We start from the raw sequence: 23,362 nt of genomic DNA, 5'->3' as shown, positions 1-23,362 counted from the left end.
GGCGGAGGTTGTGGTGAGCCGAGATCGCGCCATTGCACTCCAGCCTGGGTAACAAGAGCGAAACTCCGTCTCAAAAAAAAAAAAAACAAAAAAACAAAAAACAAAACAAAACAAAAAAAAAAGAGTTGGTTAGATCTGATGTCTTTCACTTGCCATAATTTCCTTAGCTATAATTTTGGAAAGGTGGTTTCATCTGTTCTTTTGAAGCCAGTTCCCATACTCTCTAGCACCCAAAAAAATACACCTCCAAAAACACTGATACTGAGCTTTATTTCATAAACTTTACCTGCAAAGGCATTTGCCTCTCTCTCTCTCTTTTTTTCCTCCAGCTAGCTTCCCTCTATTCTGTCTTATCTACACAAATTTGGCAACTGTCTGTAAGTTCAGATCTTAAACAGTAATATTTCTAAAATATAAAATTCCCTTGAATCAATGACTGATTTGCCTAACTTGTGTAAAATTCTGGTGGGGACGGGAAAAGGGAAGGTAACTATGGGAGCTTGATGGGCGTTTAATTGTTGAAAAAGTCTCTTTCAAGGTAGCATTTCCCATTCTGATACTACATCTCTATTCTTTCTCAGAGCAAAAATGCGTGTCCAATATTAAAAGTGGCTGTGAGCTGGGCACGGTGGCTCATGCCTGTAATCCCCCAGCACTTTGAAAGACCGAGGCAGTTCCCCGTGGATCAGGAGGTCAGGAGTTTGAGACCAGCCTGGCCAACATAGTGAAACCCCATCTCTACTAAAAATACAAAAAAATAGCTGGGGCCAGGCACAGTGGCTCACACCTGTAATGCCAGCACTTTGGAAGGCCAAGGCAGGTGAATCATCTGAGGCCGGGAGTTCAAGACCAGCCTGACCAACATGGAGAAACCCCATCTCTACTAAAAATACAAAATTAGCCAGGCATGGTGGCACATGCCTGTAATCCCAGCTACTTGGGAGGCTGAGGCAGGAGAATCACTTGAACCTGGAAGGGAGAGGTTGTGGTGAGCCAACACTGTGCCCTTGTACTCCAGCCTGAGCAACAAGAGTGAGACTTTGTCTCAAAAAAAAAAAAAAAAGGCCGGGCGCGGTGGCTCAAGCCTGTAATCCCAGCACTTTGGGAGGCCGAGGTGGGTGGATCACGAGGTCGAGAGATCAAGACCATCCTGGTCAACATGGTGAAACCCCGTCTCTACTAAAAATACAAAAAAAAAACTTGCTGGGCGTGGTGGTGCGTGCCTGTAATCCCAGCTACTCAGGAGGCTGAGGCAGGAGAATTGCCTGAACCCAGGAGGCGGAGGTTGTGGTGAGCCGAGATCGCGCCATTGCACTCCAGCCTGGGTAACAAGAGCGAAACTCCGTCTCAAAAAAAAAAAAAAAAAAAAAAAAAAAAAATTAGCAGGCCGGGCGCAGTGGCTCACGCCTATAATCCCAGCACTTTGGGAGGCTGAGATGGGTGGATCACGAGGTCAAGAGATCGAGACCATCCTGGTCATCATGGTGAAACCCCATCTCTACTAAAAATACAAAAAATTAGCTGGGCATGGTGGTGCATGCCTGTAGTCCCAGCTACTCAGGAGGCTGAGGCAGGAGAATTGCCTGAACCCAGGAGGCAGAGGTTGCAGTGAGCTGAGACAGCGCCATTGCATTCCAGCCTGGGTAACAAGAGCAAAACTCCGTCTCGAAAAAAAAAAAAAATTAACTTGGTGTGGTGGCGGGCGCCTGTAACCCGTGTGGAGGCTGAGGCAGAAGAATTGCTTGAACCCGGAGGCGGAGAGGTTGCAGTGAGCCAAGATTGCACGCACTACTGCACTCCACCCCAAAATACCAAAAACCAAAAACCAAAAAACGGTGCTGTGAGCTGGTCTGAAGGTAGTTTGTTATCTCATTGTTTATGGTCAGTTACAGATGGAACTCCTTGTTCTACTCTCCCCCTCTCCCCCCGTCACTACTGCATTTGACTAGGATATATATCTCATATATATATCTCCTATGTATATATATCATATATATATATGTCTTCTATTATCCTATGTATATATATATGGCTTTGGGCATAATTAAATTTTAATGGAAGATCCCAGAGAGAAAATGATCTCCAATGTGAAAAGAACCAGAATTTTTGTTGTTGTTCATCATTCAACTTGAAGAAACCAGAATTTTTTTATTTATTTATTTATTTTTTTTTTTTTTTGAGACGGAGTTTCACTCTTGTAACCCAGGCTGGAGTGCAATGGCACGATCTCGGCTGACCACAACCTCTGCCTCCTGGGTTCAGGCAATTCTCCTGCCTCAGCCTCCTGAGTAGCTGGGATTACAGGCACACGCCACCATGCCCAGCTAATTTTTTGTATTTTTAGTAGAGACGGGGTTTCACCATGTTGACCAGGTTGGTCTCCATCTCTTGACCTCGTGATCCGCCCACCTCGGCCTCCCAAAGTTCTGGGATCACAGGCGTGAGCCACCGCGCCCGGCCAGAAACCAGAATTTTGTAGTGAAAACACAAAACGAAAATGGAGCTTTTGTTTGCTTTTCTGATTAACTCCTCAAATAATGTTACTTATAATTTATGATTAAGGGCGTACACTTAACATAGTAGGGATGGCTCTTGCTTCCAGGATTAAGCTACACTGTGAGAATGTTGCATCTTTAAAGCCTTGTGAAACTACCGGTTCTGTAACTGAATAGTTTTAAACAGTGCCTTTCTTCCTATTTAGCCTAATTTTAGGAAATTTAGATCAAATCAATTTTTGTTTTGCTCCATGTCTGAAATAAAACTTTCACCCGTGCTAATAATGGAAACGATCCCAGATTCTTGGCTTTAACAGTAGTCCATGAGCTAATATCGGACAAGGGTGCTTCTAGACAAAACACGAGTTGGGAGGAAATAAACTCCAAAGCGGAGCTATCTTTCACTCTCGCTAATACTGTGTTGTGTCTTGCAGAGACCTCGTGTAACTGGTTGGATGACTACTTCTCTTTCTTATGTTTTGAGAAGGGTCTCATTCCCGTCTCCCAGGCTGGAGTGCAGTGGCGCAATGAGCCTCGAACTCCCGGGCTCAGGTGATTCTCCCAGAGTAGCTGGGACCACAGGCTCGCGCCACCACGCCCGGGTAATTTTGGTATTTTTTGTAAAGCCGGGGTTTCGCCATGTTGCCCAGGTGGAACTGAATCTTTAGAGCTGCACTCTAAAAATGATTAAAAATGCTACCCTAAGCACAGAGAGGATGTCCTTGAAACACATCCTATTTTCTGGGAAAAGATTACTACCACAGTAATTGAGCTGGGAAGCAGAGACAAATTGCTGTCGGCGGCGGTTCAAAGTACTGCAATTGACTGGAATAGCACCGCGCAGTTTTCCTTCCTTTGTGCCAGAGAAGAGTGATAGGAGCTGTATCGATTGCCTGCAAGATAGAAGTAGAAGGGGGCCGCCGGGTGCGTGGCTCACGCCTGTAATCCCAACACTTTGGGAGGCCGAGGCGGGCTGATCACCTGAGGTCAGGAGTTCCAGACCAGCCTGACCAACATGGTGAAACACTGTCTATATAAAAATACAAAAAATTAGCTGAACGTAGTGGCGGGCGCCTGTAATCCTAGCTACTTAGAAGCCTGGGGCCGGAGAATCACTTGAACCTGGGAGGCGGAGGTTGCAATGATCCGGGATCGCACCCTTGCTCTCCAGCCTGCGCGACAGCAAGACTCCGTCTCAAAAAAAAAAAAAAAAAAAAAAGAGTAGTAGAAGGGAAGAAATCCACAAGGAACTAGACTAAAGGAATCCCAACCCCGGAATGAAGTTACACGAATGGCCAGATGAAAGAGCGAAGGCCCGTACCTACACCACGGGCCGACACGGGGACGGACGCACCCGGCAGAGGGTGCACAGCTGATGAATTTATTCACCCGGGATCGCAGCTCCTGCAGCTGGCAGGAGCCCGCGGTGACGTCACGGGCCGGAGTCACGTGGCGAAACCGCCCCCGCCCCCTCCCCGCCCGCGCCGCCGCCGCCTTCGGAGCGCCGGGTCTCGCCGCGGCAGCCGCTCGCAGCTCTCGGGGGATCGAGGAGGGAGGCCTGTGGGCGCACGGGCGAGTCGGCCGGGAGCCGGAGCGGTTGAGGAGTCGGCAGCAGCGGCGCGGCGAGCTCCGGACAAGGCGGTCGACGCTCCTGAAAACTTGGGCGCGCGCTCGCGCCGTTGCCACCGCAGCTATGAAGATGGTCGCGCCCTGGACGCGGTTCTACTCCAACAGCTGCTGCCTGTGCTGCCATGTCCGCACCGGCACCATCCTGCTCGGTGTCTGGTACCTGGTGAGTGCGGGTCGCCCGGCCCTGGGCCCCGGGACCCACGTTGCTTCCGCGCCCCCAGCTGGGCTCCTGGCCCGGCCTCGCGGTGGGGTGAGGCGCGCGCTCATCCGCCTAAAGTTGTATTATTAGAAACTTAATTCTCCCGGCGCCGCGTCCGCGCTTTTCCCGGCTAGGCCAGAGCCGACGGGGGAGGCCGGGAGTTTGGGGCGCCAGGCGGTCGGGGCGATGAGGGGCCGGGGTCGCGGGGCGGGGAACGGTACCCGACCCAGGGCGCCCAGGTGGTGCGTGGAGCCGGCCTCCGGCCTCCAGCCTCCGCGCAGCTTCGCGGCGTCGCGCGGGGCGCACCCGGGGCCAAGAAACTCTGTTTATCTGCGTAGCACGTGTTTCCTTTCTTCTTAAAGCCCGTGCGCTTTGTGTTTCGACGGCTGCGGGACGGCCCAGCGGAGGTGACGGGGCATATTTTGAAACTTAGTGGTTAGGATTGCGGAGTTCTCGGTGCCTGGTCTCCCTGGCCGCGTCTCTGTTCGGGTGGCCTGCACTTTAACGCCCGTCGCATGTTCGGATCCCGCGCTGAAGTAGCTGGAGGTTCTTGGCATCCTCTTGTGAATGGGTCCCCCGCCCATGTTTTAAAGCCCTTACTCGTGGAAGGGATGTGCTTGTGATACTCCATCTGCCTGGGGAAGCCATTTTACATCCACATTTTTCCTGCGCATGGACAGGTGGTCCTAGGACCTTTTCTTGACAGACTCATCAGGCACATACGGCATTTTTTTCCTGGTTGGAACTTTGAACATTTTCTTTATATGAGGAGCAGTGATTTTCAGAGGTAGGGAGGAAACCTGATGCGGTCTTGCTCAGCACCTGCCCTGCGTTGGTTGTTGGCACCCCTAGAGTGCAGCAGCACTTTGTCAGAGTCCACTGCATTTTGGGTTTTGTGCCATCATGGTGGAGAGTTAGACCCGAGCTGCTTTGCAGTGAATACCACTGCATCTAGAGGAAATGCCCTGAAAATGGTAGACAAATGGTATATATCTTTTTTTAGTGAGAAAAATTATTATTGTTATTATTATTATTATTATTATTTTGTTTTTTGAGACGGAGTCTCACTCTGTGCCTCGGGCTGGAGTGTAGTGGCCTGATCCGAGCTCACCGCAACCTCCACTTCCCGGGTTCAAGCGATTCTCCTGCCCCAACCTCCCGAGTGGCTGGGATTACAGGCGCCCACCACTACGCCCAGCTAAGTTTTTGTCTTTTCAGTAGAGGCTGAGTTAACCATGTTGATCAGGCTGGTCTAGAACTCCTGACCTAATGATTCGCACGCCTCAGCCTCCCATAGTGTTAGGATTACAGGCAAGAGCTACCGTGCCCGGTAGAGAAAAATTAGTATCTCTTTAATAACGAATTAGGGGTGTGTGTGTGTGGTTTTTTTGTTTTTTGCTCATTTTTTGATATACGGACTGTTTGCCGAACTGTGAACCCCTTCCTTGTACCATTTTAGGCAAAACATTTCATCCCAGGCATATGGTGTTCACTGTGCTATTTATAGTTTCAAGTTTCCTTTAGTCAGTGCCTGTCATGGCCACACAATAGAAATTTTTGGCCTGAGTATATTTCAAACAGATATTTAGGGTCTATGGGGTCTTCCTGTGCAGTGCAAATACAGATGTAACATCAGCGTATTAGCTCAACCTCGACTTTGCTAAAAGCCAAGAAATTCTTTACAGAAATTGAAAACTACAGCAAAAGCATAGTAGGTGGCTCAAAATAGTTGGTGTTTTTATTGATGATCAAGACAGACTGTTTTATACAAGTGTCTGCCTTCCTTGAAAATGTTCAAATCTGCCGACTTGCAAGTACATCAGTGAATCTAATTTGCAAAATCTAGGGCACTGCATTAGGCAAATGTACTACGTGATCTACAGGAAAGATAAATCCTGCTTGAGCCCTGTTGTTGGCTGCAATCCAACCAGACAGTGTTGGTGTGATCAAAAGGACGGTACTCAGCATGCTTTGTCTACTGTTTGAGCACACTGTGGAAAGTAGTTATTGGTGTGCTTGTCCAGCATTTGGAAAGAAATGGCCTTTTGAAAGGTAATCAGAAAGCTTTCTAGCAGATGTTGCTGTAGGTAAACCCTATTTCTGCAAAACCTGGCTTAAGTACTGAGAATCTTTATAGTCTTTTGCATTTCACAAGGCAATGTAAGCCTTTTTTTTTTTAAGTAGTGAGTTTCACCGAAACCTGTAAATATCATTTGCTTGTCCAAAACTTTGATTTTTGTGAACATATTTAAGACAGTGTTGTGTGGCTGGGGAGCAGGACCACTGTAAAACAAGGCATCTTCCCCCGTTTGCCCTACCCGCTTCTCTCCCCCAGCCATCTGGATGGAATGGGGTCGGTTATCAGAAAGTGGAGAGTTAAAAATTAGCCAGATGTGGTGGCTCCTGCCTATAGTCCCAGCTTGAGTCCCATAAGCTACAGTGAGTGGTGATTGGGCCACTGCACTCCAGCCTGGGCAACAGAGTAAGCCTTGTCTCTCTCTCTCTCTCTCTCTTTCTCTCTCTCTCTCTTTTTCTCTCTCTCTCCCTCTCTCTCTCTGTTTCTCTCTCTCTCTCCCTTTTTTTTTTTGAGACGGAGTTTAGCTCTTGTTACCCAGGCTGGAGTGCAATGGCGCGATCTCGGCTCACCGCAACCTCCGCCTCCTGGGTTCAGGCAATTCTCCTGCCTCAGCCTCCTGAGTAGCTGGGATTACAGGCACGTGCCACCATGCCCAGCTTATTTTTTGTATTTTTAGTAGAGACGGGGTTTCACCATGTTGACCAGGATGGTCTCGATCTCTCGACCTCGTGATCCACCCGCCTCAGCCTCCCAAAGTGCTGGGATTACAGGCTTGAGCCACCGCGCCCAGCTTTTTTTTTTTTTTTTTTTTTTTTTTTTGCCACAGAGGCTCGCTCTGTCGCCCAAACTGGAGTGCAGTGGTGCTATCTTGGCTCACTGCAACCTCCACCTCCCGGTTCAAGCATCCTTCTGCCTCACCCTCCTAAGTAGCTGGGATTACAGGTGTGCACCACCACGCCCGGCTAATTTTTGTATTTTTAGTAGAGATGGGGTTTTATTATGTTGGTCAGGTTGGTCTCAAACTCCTGACCTTGTGATCCACCTGCCTCAGCCTCTCAAAGTGCTGGTATTACAGATGTGAGCCACCGTGCCTGGTTGCCCTGTCTCTTAAAAAAGAAACAAGGAGGCCAAGTACAGTGGCTCACACCTGTAATCCCAGCACTTGGGGAGGCCAAGGCAGGTGGATCACCTGAGGTGAGGAGTTCAAGACCAGCCTGGCCAACATGGTGAAATGCTGTCTCTACTAAAAATACAAAAACTAGCTGGGAAATACAAAAATTAGCTGCAATCTCCGTTACTTGGGAGGCTGAGCAGGAGAAACACTTGAACCTGGGTGGCAGAGGTTGCAGTGAGCAGAGATCATGCCACTGATCCCCAGCCTGGGCGACAAAGTGAGACTCATCTCTAAATAAATACATAAAGAATAAAAAAGGAACAAAAGGGGAGCATTTTCACAAAAGGCAGATATTTAAATAAGAGTTCACAATAAGGGTTTTTTTTTTTTTTAATTGCATTTTAGGTTTTGGGATACATGTGAAGAACATGCAAGATCGTTGCACAGGTACACACATGGCGGTGTGACTTGCTGCCTTCCTCCCCCTCACCTGTATCTGGCATTTCTCCTCATGCTATCTCTTCCCTAGGGCCTGTTTTAAATAATTTCCTGTTTTGCAACATAGGTAAAGTGGATCTTTTTTTTTTTTTTTTTTTTGAGACGGAGTTTCGCTCTCGTTACCCAGGCTGGAGTGCAATGGCGCGATCTCGGCTCACCGCAACCTCCGCCTCCTGGGTTCAGGCAATTCTCCTGCCTCAGCCTCCTGAGTAGCTGGGATTACAGGCACGCGCCACCATGTCCAGCTAATTTTTTGTATTTGTAGTAGAGACGGGGTTTCACTATGTTGACCGGGATGGTCTCGATCTCTTGACCTCGTGATCCACCCGTCTCGGCCTCCCAAAGTGCTGGGATTACAGGCTTGAGCCACCGCGCCCGGCCCAAGTGGATCTTTTTTATTTGTTTTCTCCTTGTTGATTCTTACCAATACCATTTACTAGTGCTCTCAGATACTCATATCAAGTACTTTACTAGGTATTTTGCATAAAGTTAATTTTTACATATTCCTGGTGAGGTGGATTTTCTTATTCCCATTTTACAGATGAGAAAACTGAAGCTAAGAGAACTTTGGTGATTTACTTGAGATCTTCAAATGCCATACAGTGGTTGGTTTATGGTCTGAGTGATGTTTTCATCTGTTTTGTTTTCACTGTTTTACTTATAAAAGTTGTGGATGTGTTTTGGTTTTGGCTTGGAATAAAAGTTTCCTTCAAGGCCCGGCGTGGTGGCTCACGCCTGTAATCAAAGCACTTTGGAGGCCAAGGTGGGCGGATCACCTGAGGTCGATCACCTGAGGTCGGGCGGATCATCTGAGGTTGGGAGTTCAAGACCAGCCTGACCAACATGGTGAAACCCCCTCTTAAAAAAAAAAAGTTTCCTTCAGTCCAGAAATAATGTATATTGGCTTCGGGTATTTATTATTACTACTGTCTTTAAAATTCTGGGGCTGGGCACGGTGGCTCATGACTGTAATTCCAGCACTTCGGGATGCTGAGGCCGGTGGATCACCTGAGGTTAGGAGTTTGAGACCAGCCTGGCCAACATAGTGAAACCCCATCTCTATTTTTAAAAAAATACAAAAAATTAGCTTGGTGTGATAGTGCATGCCTGTAATCCCAGCTACTCGGGAGGCTGAGGCAGGAGAGTAGCTTGAACCCAGGAGGCGGAGGTTGCAGTGAGCCAAGATTGTGCCATTGCATTCCAGCCTGGCAACAAGAGCAAGACTTTGTCTCAATAAATAAATAAATATTCTGTGCCAAGCTAATTTTGAGAGACTTCAGGTATTTGTTATTAGGGATCATTTTTTGTTTGTCTCTCTCTCTCTTTTTTAGTTGAGTTGTAATTTACATACTACAAAATTGACAGTTGTAGCAGTTTATTGAGCTGACAAGTGCCTATGTAATATAACTCCTATTCCTTGAGAACATTTCCAAAACCCCAGAAAGTTTCCTGGTGCCATTTCCCAGTTAACCCCTGCCACCTGCCCCCCATCATTGTAGGTAAGTTTTGCTTTTTCATGTAAATGGATTATGTGGTATGTACCCTTGTGTATCTAGCTTCTTTCACTTAGCATAACTTCTTTCAGATTCATTCAGTTTCTTGGAGTGTTGCTTTTTATTGCTGAGTATTGTTTTATTGTATAAATATACCAAAATTTGTTTATCCATTTGCCGGATATTGGATATTTGGGTTATTTCTAATTTGGGGCTGTGATAAATAAAGCTGCTTCAAACAGTATTGAACAAGACTTTAGGGACTTTTTTTTTTTGTTTTGAGATGGAGTTTCTCTCCTGTTGCCTAGGCACCAGAGTGCAGTGGTGCAGTCTTGGTTCACTGCAACTTCTGCTTTCCGGGTTCAGGTGATTCTCCTGTCTCAGCCTCTCAAGTAGTTGGGATTACAGGCATGTGCCACCATGCCTGGATAATTTTGTATTTTTAGTAGAGGCAAGGTTTCTCCATTTGGTCAGGCTGGTCTCTTAACTCCTGACCTCAGGGTCCACCTGCCCCAGCCTCCCAAAGTGCTGGGATTACAGGCGTGAGCCACTGCACCTGGCCATTTTTTTTTTTTTTTTTTTTTTTTTTGAGACGGAGTTTCGCTCTTGTTACCCAGGCTGGAGGGCAATGGCGCAATCTCGGCTCACCGCAACCTCCACCTCCTGGATTCAGGCAATTCTCCTGCCTCAGCCTCCTGAGTAGCTGGGATTACAGGCATGTGCCACCATGCCCAGCTAATTTTTTGCACTTTTAGTAGAGACGGGGTTTCACCATGTTGACCAGTATGGTCTCGATCTCTCGACCTCGTGATCCACCCGCCTCGGCCTCCCAAAGTGCTGGGATTACAGGCTTGAGCCACCGCGCCCGGCTTTTTTTTTTTTTTTTTTTTTTTTTGAGACAGAGTTTCGCTCTTGTTACCCAGGCTGGAGTGCAATGGCGCGATCTCGGCTCACCGCAACCTCCGCCTCCTGGGTTCAGGCAATTCTCCTGCCTCAGCCTCCTGAGTAGCTGGGATTACAGGCACGAGCCACCATGCCCAGCTGATTTTTTGTATTTTTAATAGAGATTGGGTTTCACCATGTTGACCAGGATGGTCTCTTAACTCCTGACCTCAGGGTCCACCCGCCTCGGCCTCCCAAAGTGCTGGGATTACAGGCTTGAGCCACCGCGCCCCGCTCAATATTTCAAGATAGTGTTAGAGAAACTGCAATCAAGAATAGCTCTGAAAAGCTGCCTTTTGTGGAGATTTGCATCTTTAGGGAAAATCTACATTAGTGAAATAAACAACCAGGCTTTCTCTGACTACACCTCCTCTCCACCCCATTCCCCAGGTTCAGACCTAGGAAAGATTAACTCATGGGACAGAGAGATTGAGAGTCTCACACCTTTGGAGGTCTGATAGAGAAGTTTACCATAACACAGGCTGGCAACTATTTTTTCTCAGGGCTGCTACCTGTGAGGTCTCATTTGCATAACAAGACTACCTTCCTTAGCCAGCCCTTTCCATCATTCCCTCCCGTAACCCATTTTGCCATGATCTAAACTCCTATTCTTTCTGTAACCTCAGGACAGTATTAAAACTTAAGCTATCTGGCCCTTCCTTTGCGTTTTCTTATCCTATGACTCCTGTGTTTGTTTGCATGTAATACGTTTGTACGCTTTTTTGCTGTTGATCTATTATCAGTTTGTTTTATAGGCTGAAATGATTAAACCTTGAGAAGTTGCAGAGGGGAGAGAATTTTCTTTACCTCTTCACAAGCCTGATAGATTCTCTTCTTTGTATCCTGAGAAGTTCAATAACTACTGATTTGTCTGAGTATAGGCTAGGAAGACTGACATCCTGTATTTGTAGAGTGGCTGATAGTTTTCAGTGTGCTTTCACATTTGTTCTTATTTAGACCTCAGAGCAACCCTGGGTCAGGCATGATAGGTGGTGATGTGCTCTTTTAAGATTAATAGCTTCTTTCTAACTGTCAGATTCTATGAAGTGGCCCATAATTCTAGGGCTGATTTGTGGTACTTGTGTCATCTTTATTGCCTGGTGTTTTTCCTAGTATGTTAGATTGTAAAAGACTAAATAGTAGGCTAAAGAGTTTGGATTTTATTCTTTTTTTTTTTTTTTTTTGAGCTGGAGTTTCGCTCTGGTTACCCAGTCTGGAGTGCAATGGCGCGATCTCGGCTCACTGCAACCTCCACCTCCTGGGTTCAGGCAATTCTCCTGCCTCAGCCTCCCGAGTAGCTGGGATTACAGGCACGCGCCACCATGCCCAGCTAATTTTTTGTATTTTTAGTAGAGATGGGGTTTCACCATGTTGACTAGGTTGGTCTCGATCTCTCGACCTCGTGATCCACCTGCCTCAGCCTCCCAAAGTGCTGGGATTACAGGCGTGAGCCACCGCGCCCGGCCTCTTTTTTTTTTTTTTAGACAGAGTTTCGCTCTTGTTACCCAGGCTGGAGTGCAATGGCACGATCTCGGCTCACCGCAACCTCCACCTCCTGGGTTCAGGCAATTCTCCTGCCTCAGCCTCCTGAGTAGCTGGGATTACAGGCACATGCCACCATGCCCAGCTAATTTTTTGTATTTTTAGTAGAGATGGGGTTTCACCATGTTGACCAGGATGGTCTCGATCTCTTGACCTCGTGATCCACCCGCCTCGGCCTCCCAAAGTACTGGGATTACAGGCTTGAGCCACCGCGCCCGGCCTTAGAAGATAGGCTGTTTGGTTTTCTTTTTCTTTTTGTTTTTTTTTTTTCTTTTTTTTGAGACGGAGTTTCGCTCTTGTTACCCAGGCTGGAGTGCAATGGCGTGATCTCGGCTCACTGCAACCTCCGCCTCCTGGACTCAGGCAATTCTCTTGCCTCAGCCTTCGGAGTAGCTGGGATTACAGGCACGTGCCACCATGCCCAGCTAATTTTTCGTATTTTTAGTAGAGATGGGGTTTCACCATGTTGACCAGGATGGTCTCGATCTCTTGACCTCGTGATCCACCCGCCTCGGCCTCCCGTGCTGGGATTATAGGCGTGAGCCACCGCGCCCGGCCTATTATTATTATTATTATTATTATTTTCTTCTTGAGACGGAGTTTCGCTCTTGTTACCCAGGCTGGAGTGCAATGGCGCGATCTCGGCTCACCGCAACCTCCGCCTCCCGAGTTCAGGCAATTCTCCTGCCTCAGCCTCCTGAGTAGCTGGGATTACAGGCACGCGCCACCATGCCCAGCTAATTTTTTTTTTTTTTTTTTTTTTTGGTATTTTTATTAGAGACGGGGTTTCACCGTGTTGACCAGGATGGTCTCGATCTCTCGACCTTGTGATCCACCCGCCTCGGCCTCCCAAAGTGCTGGGATTACAGGCTTGAGCCACCGCGCCCGGCCTGGATTTTTAAAGTATAGGTTTTCCCCATCTAATAAAGGATCAGGGGCAGTTCTATAGACTATTCATTGGTGGAGATTTCAGTGGTATTCAATATCTTTTTAAGCTTTTTTTTTTTTTTTGAGACAGAGTCTCACTGTGTCACCCAGGATGGAGTGCAATGGCGCCATCTCGGTTCACTGCAACCTCTGCCTTCTGGTTCAAGCGATTCTCCTGCCTCTGCCTCCCGAGTAGCTGGGATTACAGGCACCTGCCACTACACCTAGCTAATTTTTGTATTTTTAGTAGAGACAGGGTTTAACCATGTTGGCCAGGCTGGTCTCCGACTCCTGGCCTCCTCATCCACCCGCCTCGGCCTCCCGAAGTACTGGGATTACAGGCCTTAGCCACTTTATTACATTATTATGATAAATGTTCATTAGAATGTTTTACAAACAAGGTGGCCAATAAATAAAGATTGCTATCAAAACTGTTTATTAATACTCTTCTCTCTGGGATTCCCTTTAAATATATCTAATGTTGACCTAAAAGGAAGATGCTGAGTCAAAGTTAATATAACTAGCAAGTTTATTTGGTCCAGGCTTGAGGATTGCAACCCCAGAATATAGATTGGTGTTGCCCTAACTACACACACAGGTTAGCAGCAGTTATAAGGGATTTTTAAAGACTGAAGGAAGGGACAGGAAGTGTGCTGATACAAAGTTGTTTGTCAGGAATTGTTCTTGGTTTACAGAAACAACATTGGTTCCTGATTGTCTTTATCTATTGTTGAGCTATGCATTATTAGATTAATTTGTAGCTACTTGTGGCAAAAGCCAGCAGTTTCAAGAGATGAAGACAGAGCTCAAAAGGGAGGGAGGGAGCTTAGAAAGTGATTGCTGTATCATTTTAATGTTTCTCTCGCCTGATAATAAAGACTTGCGTTCCTTAGATGAAAGTTCTTTTCTCAGTAACTTAACAAAGCATGAAGTGTTACATATTAACATGAGTTTTGTCCTACAACTCAAACGTAATACAATGTTTGAGTGAGTAATACATTTGTTTCCTCAATTTAACTTTGATTCTTGGCCCTGAAGGAAGAGGGCTCAGTCATAAAGGAATGCTAGTGGAAGTGATGGGTGAACCCTAGCAGCGTAATTCACTGCTTTGCCCTTTTCCTCCTCCTGGTTCCTGAGACTTTCAGTAGAGCTTTTGGAGACTTAATGAGAGTTGTTGAGTTATTGGTCAACTCATTTTGCTTGAAGCAAAGTAAAAAGTAAGCAGACTACACTTCTTCAGTTGCTCTTCTCATTTTAATAGTTTAGAGTTGTCTCTTTGCAGTTACAGCTTCCAAGGGAAAGTGTTTCTCAGTCAGGGAAATATGTGGGAGGTTAAAAAAAAAAGAAAAAAAGAAAGAAAGAAAACATACTTGAGGAAATGTGATTTCAAATTATTAGTAAAAATAAGATTGAACTAAAAAAAAAAGGCCAGGCATAGTGGCTCACACCTGTAATCCCAGCACTTTGGGAGGCCGAGGTGGGCCGATCACAAGGTCAGGAGTTCGAGACCAGCCTGGCCAACATAGTGAAACCCTGTCTCTACTAAAAGGAATGCTAGTGGAAGTAATCTGTGAGCCCTGGCAGTGTAATTCACTGCCTTGTCCTTTTCCTCCTCCTGGTTCAAACAAACTAGCCAGTCATGGTGGCATGCTGGATCGCGCCACTGCACTCCAGCTTGGGAAACAGCGAGATTCTGTCTTAAAAAAAAAAAAAAGGAGCCGGGCGCGGTGGCTCAAGCCTGTAATCCCAGCACTTTGGGAGGCCGAGGCGGGTGGATCACAAGGTCAAGAGATCAAGACCATCCTGGTCAACATGGTGAAACCCCGTCTCTACTAAAAATACTAAAAATTAGCTGGGCATGGTGGCTCGTGCCTGTAATCCCAGCTACTCAGGAGGCTGAGGCAGAAGAATTGCCTGAACCCAGGGGGCAGAGGTTGCGGTGAGCCGAGATCGCACCATTGCACTCCAGCCTGGGTAACAAGAGCGAAACTCCGTCTCAAAAAAAAAAAAAAAAAAGAAAAAGAAATTAACCTTGAGCTACTAAAATTACACAGCCAGTTGGTTCTATGGTGCAGAGATGGTGAAGCAGTAACCCTTAGTGTGTAGTAGGTACTGAGATCTGTGTTGGACTTGGGGGTTGCAAAACTGGCTCACCTCCAAAAAAAAAAAAAAAAGCTCAGGATGGTGGTATGTGCCTCTAGTTCCAGCTGCTTGGGAGGCTGAGGTGGGATAATCACTAGAGCCAAAGAAATGCAGAGGTTGCAGTGAGCTGAGATTCATACCACTGCACTCCAGCCTGGGTGACAGAGCAACACCCTGTCTGAAACAAACCACTGGAGGTGTTACAGGTTGGAAAGAAAGAAGCACTGGAGGGAGTCATCTAAGTAAGGCCAGATGAAATGCATCAGTTTGGACCTCCCTTAGTGATCCCTCAGCCTTCCTGGTGAAGAGATTTGATCTTGTCAGCACCCGAAAGTTAAGGCCTAATTCATACTAACTAAACTCATAGCAGATTGGCATGTAAAGCCAGAATACCAAATATTCAGTAAGGAAATATAATTGTTGCCGGGCGCGGTGGCTCAAGCCTGTAATCCCAGCACTTTGGGAGGCCGAGGCGGGTGGATCACAAGGTCGAGAGATCGAGACCATCCTGGTCAACATGGTGAAACCCCGTCTCTACTAAAAATACAAAAAACTAGCTGGGCGTGGTGGTGCGTGCCTGTAATCCCAGCTACTCAGGAGGCTGAGGCAGGAGAATTGCCTGAACCCAGGAGGCAGAGGTTTTGGTGAGCCGAGATCGCGCCATTGCACTCCAGCCTGGGTAACAAGAGCGAAACTCCGTCTCAAAAAAAAAAAAAAAAAAAGGAAATATAATTGTCATTAAGATGAATACTCTTATCCTTAGGCATATGTATTCTTTTAGCGGACACTAATCATTTGAGTAGTTAATGGCTTTTCATTAAAGCAGCCTTAGGCCGGGCGCGGTGGCTCAAGCCTGTAATCCCAGCACTTTGGGAGGCCGAGGCGGGTGGATCACGAGGTCAAGAGATCGAGACCATCCTGGTCAACATGGTGAAACCCCGTCTCTACTAAAATACAAAAAAAAAAATTAGCTGGGCATGGTGGCACATGCCTGTAATCCCAGCTACTAGGAGGCTGAGGCAGGAGAATTGCCTGAACCCAGGAGGCGGAGGTTGCGGTGAGCCGAGATCGTGCCATTGCACTCCAGCCTGGGTAACAAGAGCGAAACTCCGTCTCAAAAAAAAAAAAAAAGCAGCCTTGGCCAGTCCAGCTTCACAAAAGAGGTAACAGGTCTCTAGGCCTGGACAGCATGTCTTCTAACGAACATCCTTAAAAATGGGGTTTGTCTCTTGTACAGTCTTGTTGTCAGGTTTTTTTTGTTTTGTTTTGTTATTATTTTTTGAGACAGAGTCTTGCTCTGTCGCGGAGGCTGGAGTGCAGTGACCTGATCTTGGCTCAGGCTCACTGCAACCTCCGCCTCCCAAATTCAAGCGATTCTTGTGCCTCATCCTCTAGAGTAGCTAGGATTACAGGCATGCACTACTATGCTTGGCTAATTTTTGTATTTTTAGTAGAGATGAGGTTTCACCATGTTGGCCAGGCTGGTCTCGAACTCCTGGCCTGAAGTGATCCACCTGCCTGAGCCTCCTAAAGTGCTGGAATTACAGGCAGCATGAGCCACTGTGCCCAGCCCAGGTTCTCAGTTTTGATCCCCATCTTTGATCTAGTTGCTGGTCTGAGTTTTTTATTTGTATTTTATTTTTTGAGTTGGAGTTTCACTCTTGTTGCCCAGGCTGGAGTTCAATGGTACAGTCCCAGCTTACTGCAACCTCTGTCTCCCAGGTGCAAGCACTTCTCCTGTCAGCCTCCCAAGTAGCTGGGATTACAGGTGCGCCACCATAGCCAGCTAATTTTTATATATTTAGTAGAGAGGGGGTTTCACTATGTTGGCCAGGCTGGTCTCCAGCTCCTGATCTCAATGTTCCACCTGCTTCAGGCCTCTCAAAGTGCTGTGATTACAGGCTTGAGCCACTGCGCCTGGCTTATTTTCCTTTTTAAGGTAGCATTGGCTTCTCTGAGAGCTGTGTTTTTTCTCTTTTGTTTTAATATTTATTTATTTATATTATTATTATTATTATTTTTTGAGACAGTCTTGCTCTGTCGCCAGGCCTCAGGCTGGAGTGCAGTGGCTCAATCTCTGCTCACTGCAACATGTGACTGCTGGGTTCAAGCAATTCTCCTGCCTCAGCCGCCCGAGTAGCTGGGACCGCAGGCACATGCCACCATGCCCAGCTAATTTTTGTATATTTTAGTAGAGACGGGGTTTCGCCATGGTCTCGATCTCTTGACCGCGTGAGCATCAGTTATGGTATAGATAAAGTTGCTATAACAAAGAAATGCAAAACTGCAGGAAGATAGAAGTTTATTTCTATCCTATTAACAGTGCAGGGAGTGTTGGCCAACATTGTTCCTTGTGGCCATCCGGAGACCCAAGCTGGAGATGGGGCTTAGCTCCACCATCCCAAATATTGTGCATGGGTTCCTTCTCTGGTTCGAAGGAGGCTGTTGGCCGGGTGCGGTGGCTCAAGCCTGTAATCCCAGCACTTTGGGAGGCCGAGGCGGGTGGATCACGAGGTCAAGAGATCGAGACCATCCTGGTCAACATGGTGGAACCCCGTCTCTATTTAAAATACAAAAAATTAGCTGGGCGTGGTGGCGCATGCCTGTAATCCCAGCTACTCAGGAGGCTGAGGCAGGAGAATTGCCTGAACCCAGGAGGCGGAGGTTGCGGTGAGCCGAGATCGCGCCATTGCATTCCAGCCTGGGTAAGGAGAGCAAAACTCCGTCTCAAAAAAAAAAAAAAAAAAACAAAGGAGGCTGTTTCCTTTATGTTTGTCTTCATGGCTGGAGACATAACTACCACCATGTTTGTGTCCTGGCCTGCTGAAGGGAGAAAGGGGCATCTGAAGGACAAGGAGCTTTATTTTCTTAAGGATATGAAATGGAAATTGCATATGTCACTCTAACTTACATCCTGGTGACCAAAAACAAGACATGTGACCTTAGCTATAAGGGAGGCTAGGAGATGTTTCTTTAACTGGGGAGTCATACAACTGATGAGCCTGAAGGGAGAGCAGTTCCAGAGGACATCAGATGCCACTTAAGGGCAGCCTTATTTCTTCTTTGTTTTTTGTTTTGAGATAAGGTCTCACTCTGTCACCCAGGCTGGTCTCAAACTCATGGGCTCTAGCAATCTTCCTGCCTCACCCTCCCAAAATGCTGTAAATCCCTGAGGGTCCGCCCTCCCTGTTGCCCAGTGAATGTCCTGTGCTAACTACTAGAGGCTTTAATTCCAGTCTGTAAGGTAGTACTTGTTGATGTTTAGGACTTCAGTTTTCCTCTGTAAATTGGAGTTACTAATTCTAAAAATAAATAATTCTAAATAAATAGTTATTTTAAAAGTAACTGTAGGTCGGGCGCAGTGGCTCTTGCTTGTAATCCCAGCACTTTGGGAGGCTGAGGCTGGTGGATCACGAGGTCGGGAGTTTGAGACCAGCCTGGCCAACACAGTGAAACCCTGTCTCTACTAAAAATACAAAAATTAGCCAGGCATGGGGGCGTGTGCCTGTAATCTCAGCTACTCAGGAGGCTGAGAGGCAAGAGAATTGCTTGAACCTGGGAGGCCGAGATTGCAGTGAGAGACGAGATCGCGTCACTGCACTCCAGCCTCTGCAACAGAGCAAGACTCTGTCTCAAAGAAAAAAAAAGAAGAAGAAAGTAACTGTAAGAGGGCCTGGTGCGGTGGCTCATGCTTGTAATCCTAGCACTTTGCAAGGCTGAGGTGGGCGGATCACAAGATCAGGAGTTTGAGATCAGCCTGGCCAACACAGTGAAACCCTGTCTCTACTAAAAATACAAAAGTTAGCCAGGCATGGTGGAGGGTGCCTGTAATCCCAGCTACTCCGTAGGCTGAAGCAGGAGAATGGCTTGAACCCAGGAGGCGGAGGTTGCAGTGAGCCAAGGCCATTGCACTCCAGCCTGGGCGACAGTGCGAGACTCTGTCTCCAAAAAAAAAAAAAGTAACTGTAAGAAAATAAAATCTCAGGGACCACACCCCCCTCAACTAGTTATGCCAAGAGGAGTGTTAAGCCTGAGAACTGAGTCACGCAACACTGCTGTGCTTTTTCCCAAACAAATAGCTGTAATTTCACCACCTTAGGTCACAGTAGTATGCTGCATAAGCCAGATTCTCACAACAAGGAAGGGCCTCTCCCGATGGCTGCTTTCACAAACTGCGCCCAAGGAAATTGCTTGCTGGACCCTAAATGTTTCAGGATACATATCCCCCTATAAAACAAGCACCTGCCAGTTGTAACCTTAGGTCTGCAACGTAAGTTTAACTCCTAAAACTGACTTCTGTTAAATCTCACACTGATAATGTTGATTACAAGCTTGTCTTCTCAGGTACAGAACAAAGACAAGAGGTGATCACTCACTCGGAGGTGGCTGCATAATTGACTCCTTCCTCTACTGGTCTTTTCCAGTGTTTACCTTATGTGTAAGGTAGATGGCCAGGCGTGGTGGCTCATGCCTGTAATCCCAGCACTTTGGGAGGTCGAGGCAGGTGAATCATCTCAGGTTGGGAGTTCGAGACCAGGCTGACCAACATGGAGAAACCCTATCTCTACTAAAATACAAGATAGCCAGGCATGGTGGCACATGCCTGTAATCCCAGCTACTCAGGAGGCTGAGGCAGGACAATCGTTTGAACCCAGGAGGCAGAGGTTGCGATGAGCCAAGATTTTGCTGTTGCACTCCAGCCTGGGCAACAAGAGCAAAACTGCGTCTCAAATAAAGAAAGTAAAATAGGCTGGGCGCGGTGGCTCACGCCTGTAATCCCAGCACTTTGGGAGGCCGAGGCGGGTGGATCACGAGGTCAAGAGATCGAGACCATCCTGGTCAACATGGTAAAACCCCGTCTCTACTAAAAATACAAAAAATTAGCTGGGCATGGTGGTGTGTGCCTGTAATCCCAGCTACTCAGGAGGCTGAGGCAGGAGAATTGCCTGAACCCAGGAGGCGGAGGTTGCGGTGAGCCAAGACTGCGCCATTGCACTCCAGCCTGGGTAACAAGAGCGAAACTCCATCTCCAAAAAAAAAAAGAAAGTAAAATAAAATAAATAAAATAGCTTTACTGAGCACTAATTGGAGCCTCAGAATCATGTAATCATTTACCTCACTGCTTGCTCCACCTCCCTTTTTTTTTCCTACCTGCGCTCTTAACTTAAATACTGAGTTCCCAAAACCCTCTTTGGAAAAGCGTAGGCCACAGATGTTTCTGTGGCTCATGTTTTTCCCAGGCATGCCCTTAAACTTTGGCTCAATAAACCTTGACTGCTTGAGATACTTGCCTCAGTTATTCAGTTTTGGGTTAACATTTCATAAAGTAGCTTAAACAAAATATATATATTTTTGATTGAGACAGAGTCCGCTCTGTCCCCAGGCTGGAGTACAGTGACAGGATCTTGGCACACTGCAACCTCTGCCTCCTGGGTTCAAGCCATTCTCATGCCTGTGCCTCCTAAGTAACTGGGATTACAGGCATTTACCACCACAGCTGGCTAATATTTGTATTTTTAGTAGAGACGAAGTTTTGCTGTGTTGTCCAGGCTGGTCTCAAACTCTGACCTCAGGTAATTCTCCCGCCTCAGCCTCCTGAAATGCTGGAATTACAGGTGTGAGCCACCACACCCAGCCAAATATAAAATCAAAAACATGAAATTATGTATAAATATAAAACAAAATTTAAAAAATAGTTATGATTATTCATGAAATGAAGTAGTATCCAATGAGAATGCAACTTTCTTAGGGTGTGTCCATTAATGGATTTTTAATTGACTCCTAAGAATTTTTTTTTTTTATTTTGAGGCGGAGTTTTGCTCTTGTTACCCAGGTTGGAGTGCAATGGCACGATCTCGGCTCACCGCAACCTCCGCCTCCTGGGTTCAGGCACTTCTCCTGCCTCAGCCTCCTGAGTAGCTGGGATTACAGGCATGCACCACCATGCCCAGCTAATTTTTTCTGTATTTTTAGTAGAGACGGGGTTTCACCATGTTGACCAGGATGGTCTCGATCTCTTGACCTCGTGATCCACCTCCTCGGCCTACCAAAGTGCTGGGATTACAGACTTGAGCCACCGCGCCTGGCCGACTCCTAAGAATTTTTAAAAGATGAAATGAAATTAACATGAATAGTAATTTCAGCACGAGAGCAGTCATCTCTGTAAGACACAATGCATCTCATTTGTGAATCAGAGAAGTTATGTATAAGGACATTCCATCTCAGAAGAAAATAATTGCAGACAGTTGAAGTCTGGAAGGAATGCTGATGCAGATTCAGTTTCTTCCCTCCTTCCTTTTCGTTGCTCCTCCGTCAGCAGATTTTGTGGAGAACTTCCTCTATGTTAAGAACTGTGCTAGGTGTTGGTGATGCAATGTTGATTGAAAATAGACCCAGTCCTTGCCAGTGTCGAATCTGTGTTGAAGTAGAGGAAATATATATTAACCAGTAATTAATATAACTTAGTAATGTACAGGATCACAGGTATGGTAAATACTACAAAGGAGAGTGTGTGGCACTATGATAAGGCACATAGGAGAGTTTGAAGACGGGAGGGACAGTGTTAGGCAGCCTGACAATGCTTGTCTTTAACTGGACAAATTAATTCCCTGAGATATATTTCAGTCATTGTTTCTGTTTTTCTCCTTCGTTGCCATGTTTCAGATTGACTGAATTTTCTTCTATCCATTTTTCCCATTTACTGTTTTAGAAGTCACACTCTATTTTTCTTCCCTTTTTTTTTTTTTTTTTGAGATCCCAAGCTGGAGTGCAGTGGCATGGTCTCCGCTCAGTGCAACCCTCTCCACCCAGGCTCAAGTGGATTCTCCTGCCTCAACCTCCCCAGTAGCTGGGATTACAAGCACATGGCTAAGTTTTGTATTTTCTTTCTTTTTTTTTTTTTTGGACATCCTAGGCTCAAGTGATCCACCCTCCTCAGCCTCTGTGCTGGGATTACAGGCATGAGCCACTGGGTCCGGCCTCTTTCCACTTTTTTGTACCCATTAACCTTCTGCTTTGTCACTCCCCACTACCCTTCTAAGCCTCTGGTAACCATCTTTCTACTCTCTAGCTTCATGAGTTCAATTCTTTCTTTCTTTTTTTTTTTTTTTTTTTTTTTGAGACGGAGTTTCGCTCTCGTTACCCAGGCTGGAGTGCAGTGGCGTGATCTCGGCTCACTGCAACCTCCACCTCCCGGGTTCAGGCAATTCTCCTGCCTCAGCCTCCTGAGGAGCTGGGATTACAGGCACGCGTCACCATGCCCAGCTAATTTTTTGTATTTTTAGTAGAGACGGGGTTTCACCATGTTGTCCAGGATGGTCTCGATCTCTTGACCTCATGACCCACCTGCCTCTGCCTCCCAAAGTGCTGGGATTACAGGCGTGAGCCACTGCGCTCGGCAGTCATGAGTTCAATTCTTTACAGTTTTAGTTCCCATAAATACTTGAGAACGTGCAAAGTTCGGTTTCTTATGCCTGGCTTATTTCACTTAACATAATGACCTCTAGTTCCGTCCATGTTGTTGCAAATGACAAGATCTCATTATGGCTGAGTAGTACTCCATCGTGTATATATACCAAATGTTCTTTATACCTTCATCTGTTGATGGACACAGGTAGCTTACAGATCTTTGTGTATAATGCTGCAATAAAATGGGAGTACAACTATTTTTTTTGATAGACTTATTTCCTTTCTTTAGGTGTGGGATTGATGCGTTGTATGATAGCTCTATTTTTAGTTTTTTGAGGAACTTCCAGACTGTTCTTCATAGTGGCTGTATATGCATTCCCACTAATAGTATATAAAAATTCAGTTTTTTCTGCTTTCTCGTCAGCATTTCTTATTGCCTGACTTTTGGATAAAAGGAATTTCAACTGGGGTGAGATGATTTAGCATTGTAGTATTTTTGTTTTTGGTTTTTTGGAGACGTAGTCCCATTCTGTCACCCAGGTTGGAGTGTAGTGGTGCCATCACAGTTCACTGCAACCTCCATCTCCTGGGTTCAAGCAGTTCTGCTGCCTCAGCCTCCAGAGTAGCTGGGATTACAGATGTGTGCCACCATGCCTGGCTAATTTTTGTATTTTAGTAGAGATGGGGTTTCTCCATGTTGACCAGGCTGGTTTCAAACTCCTGACCTCAGGTGATCTGTCCACCTCTGCCTCCCAAAGTGCTGGGATTACAGGTGTGAGTCACTGCACCCAACCTTCACCTTGTAGTTTTGATGACAAATTATTGTTGGGGTTCAGGGGTTCAGGAGAGCCCATAGTTCCCCTGAGAAGACATTTCTCCACGGTTCTTGGTCTCCTG

At 46.5% G+C, this 23,362-nt stretch overlaps 1 protein-coding gene across 1 annotated transcript in view; it reads left to right on the top strand.

Moving 5' to 3' along the window:
- Window positions 1-3,757: 3,757 nt before the first annotated feature.
- LOC120362152 (lysosomal-associated transmembrane protein 4B-like) overlaps window positions 3,758-23,362 on the top strand; it is a 66,163-nt gene continuing 46,558 nt past the window's right edge. The window contains 2 exon segments of the mRNA XM_039464402.2: window positions 3,758-3,863; window positions 3,866-4,287. Coding sequence (XP_039320336.1) covers window positions 3,773-3,863; window positions 3,866-4,287 — 513 coding nt within the window. The 5' untranslated portion in view covers window positions 3,758-3,772.

This window comes from Saimiri boliviensis, chromosome 15 (assembly GCF_048565385.1).
Source record: "Saimiri boliviensis isolate mSaiBol1 chromosome 15, mSaiBol1.pri, whole genome shotgun sequence".
Taxonomy (NCBI): Eukaryota; Metazoa; Chordata; class Mammalia; order Primates; family Cebidae; genus Saimiri; species Saimiri boliviensis.
This window is presented reverse-complemented; position numbering and strand designations above follow the sequence as displayed.